Source organism: Aplysia californica, unplaced genomic scaffold (assembly GCF_000002075.1).
Source record: "Aplysia californica isolate F4 #8 unplaced genomic scaffold, AplCal3.0 scaffold00489, whole genome shotgun sequence".
In the NCBI taxonomy this organism is placed as follows: domain Eukaryota; kingdom Metazoa; phylum Mollusca; class Gastropoda; order Aplysiida; family Aplysiidae; genus Aplysia; species Aplysia californica.
In genome coordinates this window covers 200357-202680 of record NW_004797759.1, presented here as the reverse complement: position 1 = coordinate 202680, position 2324 = coordinate 200357, and the positions used below count along the sequence as shown (strand labels likewise).

At 40.4% G+C, this 2324-nt stretch overlaps 1 protein-coding gene across 1 annotated transcript in view; it reads right to left on the bottom strand.

The window, feature by feature from the left end:
* The window catches only part of LOC106012768 (BET1-like protein), a gene marked incomplete in the record, with an annotated part of 11150 nt that overhangs the window by 7714 nt on the left and 1112 nt on the right, over positions 1 to 2324 (bottom strand). The window contains 1 exon segment of the mRNA XM_013086657.2: positions 1169 to 1254. Within this exon segment, the coding sequence (XP_012942111.1) occupies positions 1169 to 1254 (86 nt within the window).

Here is a 2324-nt window from a genome sequence, read left to right as displayed (position 1 = left end):
GACATTTCTCGTTCAAGCATAGTAGAATTGTAAATGGGCCGACTCATGTCACGCTCATAACTGTGCCTGATCTACAACAGGGAACTGCTGCTTTTTCTCTCCTGACCCTTACTATTGACATTTTCCTCTACTTCTTTTGTATGTTTGTCACTCTCTTGTGACCTGCTATTTCCGGGGTGCCTTGATAGTCGAAGCAGACCTTGTGCTGTTGAAGCTAGAGAGGAGAGCAGTCTAAGTCTGATTCCCTGTAAAGACTTCTCTGTTGACACCCACCCCTTGGAGCTCATATGACCTTATGCAGTTGCGAGCACCGTAAAACCCTCTACTATAAAAAAAAATAATTTTTTTAAAAAGTCAATCAAAGAATTAAACAACTATGAAAAATCTACACTCCGTCACAACCTCCACAATAGCCCTGTATCTGCCTTGACCTCTGTCCCCATTTACCCCGCCATACATCAATCAAACTACAAACATACAGTTGAACCTGCTCTAATGGCCACCTGTCCAAGACAATCATCACCTGTACAAACATCCACTTTCCATCTTACATTTTTTAAAAATATTATGACACTGTCCATGATGTCCTCTTGTTAAAGACAACCACTTTCGCCTCAACATTCTGTCCCTGACGTTTTATGCACCCCTCATAATTTAGCAAAATTTGATGATTTTTTTCATAATTTCTGATTATTTTCCTTTATCGTTCTTTGCAAAAAATTAACAGAATCGCATAATTTCACATTTTTGGGCTCAGTTTGCATAATTTCAGAATTTGTCTTGCATAAAACGATGGGGACAGAACAATGAGTGGCCGACCATATGGTCGCTTTTAAGGACAAGCGGGCTAACCCAGATTTCGGGGGTTTCCAAAAATCTTGACCAAACCAAATGTGGGCATAGCCCTACCTATATGATGAGAAGTTTGGTTTCATTGGGGTGTATATTTGCTTGGTTATAGAGAAAACACTCCTTGCCTTTTAAAAAACTGAACAAGGGGCAAAAACTTTACCTTGAATTTTCTCAAAACAGCACTTTTCGGGATAGCCCCCTTGTGCTTAAAAGCGACCATAATATATTTATGCGGCCACTCATTGTCGGGGAGAAAAGAGGTTGTCTTTTACAGTATCAACAGTATCTTTATGAAAAACAGAGAAACTTGACAAACCCCCTTGAGTAATGACACTTTGCTGGCAAGTCCACCGACTCTCATCTGGTTCTCCTGGTCCAGCATTTCTTCTGTGGACATTCCACCTGAAAGGAATATATTCATATCAGAAAATGAAAGTTTTGGAAGAGACCATGATAAAGACGGTCTTTGTCATGCAAAAAACTGACTGGTGTTCTGGTACGTGTAAAGTTGACGCTGGTGAATAAAAAAATAAAATACCATTTTTTTTACCATGAACTCTATGTTTCGAAAATGATCTAATTTCTGACAGTACCCATAGAATGGCTATACACACATGATACCAACAACTGTCTAGGAAAGTAAAATGGCCAGTCCATAGTACGAATGACAGAAGAGGGAAGAAGAAATTTCAACTGGCTTGGTTGAAAAAGAACATCATTTATTGATTTTGCTCCGCTCTGTGAAACAACTCCCCCACTCCAGGGTTTCAGACTAGCTAGCACTCTAAGTCCAAGGGCCAGGGAGGAGTGCTTTAGCTTCAGAGAGAAAAGTTCTGAAAAGTAAGATATGACCAGAGGGTTTAACAGTAATACATGAGAGATATCACTTCACCCGGATGCGCGTATCTGGCTCACCAGCTGATCGTGGGGAAAAGCGCAGTAGACGAAACAAACTGCCTCCTTTGTTCAAGGCATTTTCGTTGATCACTGACAAGCATGACTCCAGCTAGCACGAAGTGTCAAAGGTGCTCTGCTATAAACTGAACCAATTCTAGAAACAAAAATCCAAATCTGAGTTTCTTTTGATTCCCAAAAAGATGATGAAAGGTAAATTAAATTGCCTGCTTAAGTAAGAATATATTTTGACGTAGAAAAAATTAGAAGCAAAACAATGACAATGTGAGTGTGGTCCTACCAGACTGACATACACCAACTTAGTATACTTCGACTTTGTTATATCAGCTATCAATTGCCTTTATTCCTGCCTAAATGCACAAATTGAGCTTGCATTCTACTGGTGAAAGATATGTTGCCCGCCAAAAGTTGTCTAAATAATGGGTGAGGGTGGGTGTGTGTGTGAACCCTGCGACTCTTCTGACCCGAAACTGGCGATTTTTGTAGTTTCATTTGTTAAAGTCAAGAGTAGGGGGGTTGCCCCCCTGACCTAATAAAAATATGGAGGTGGGGGTGGG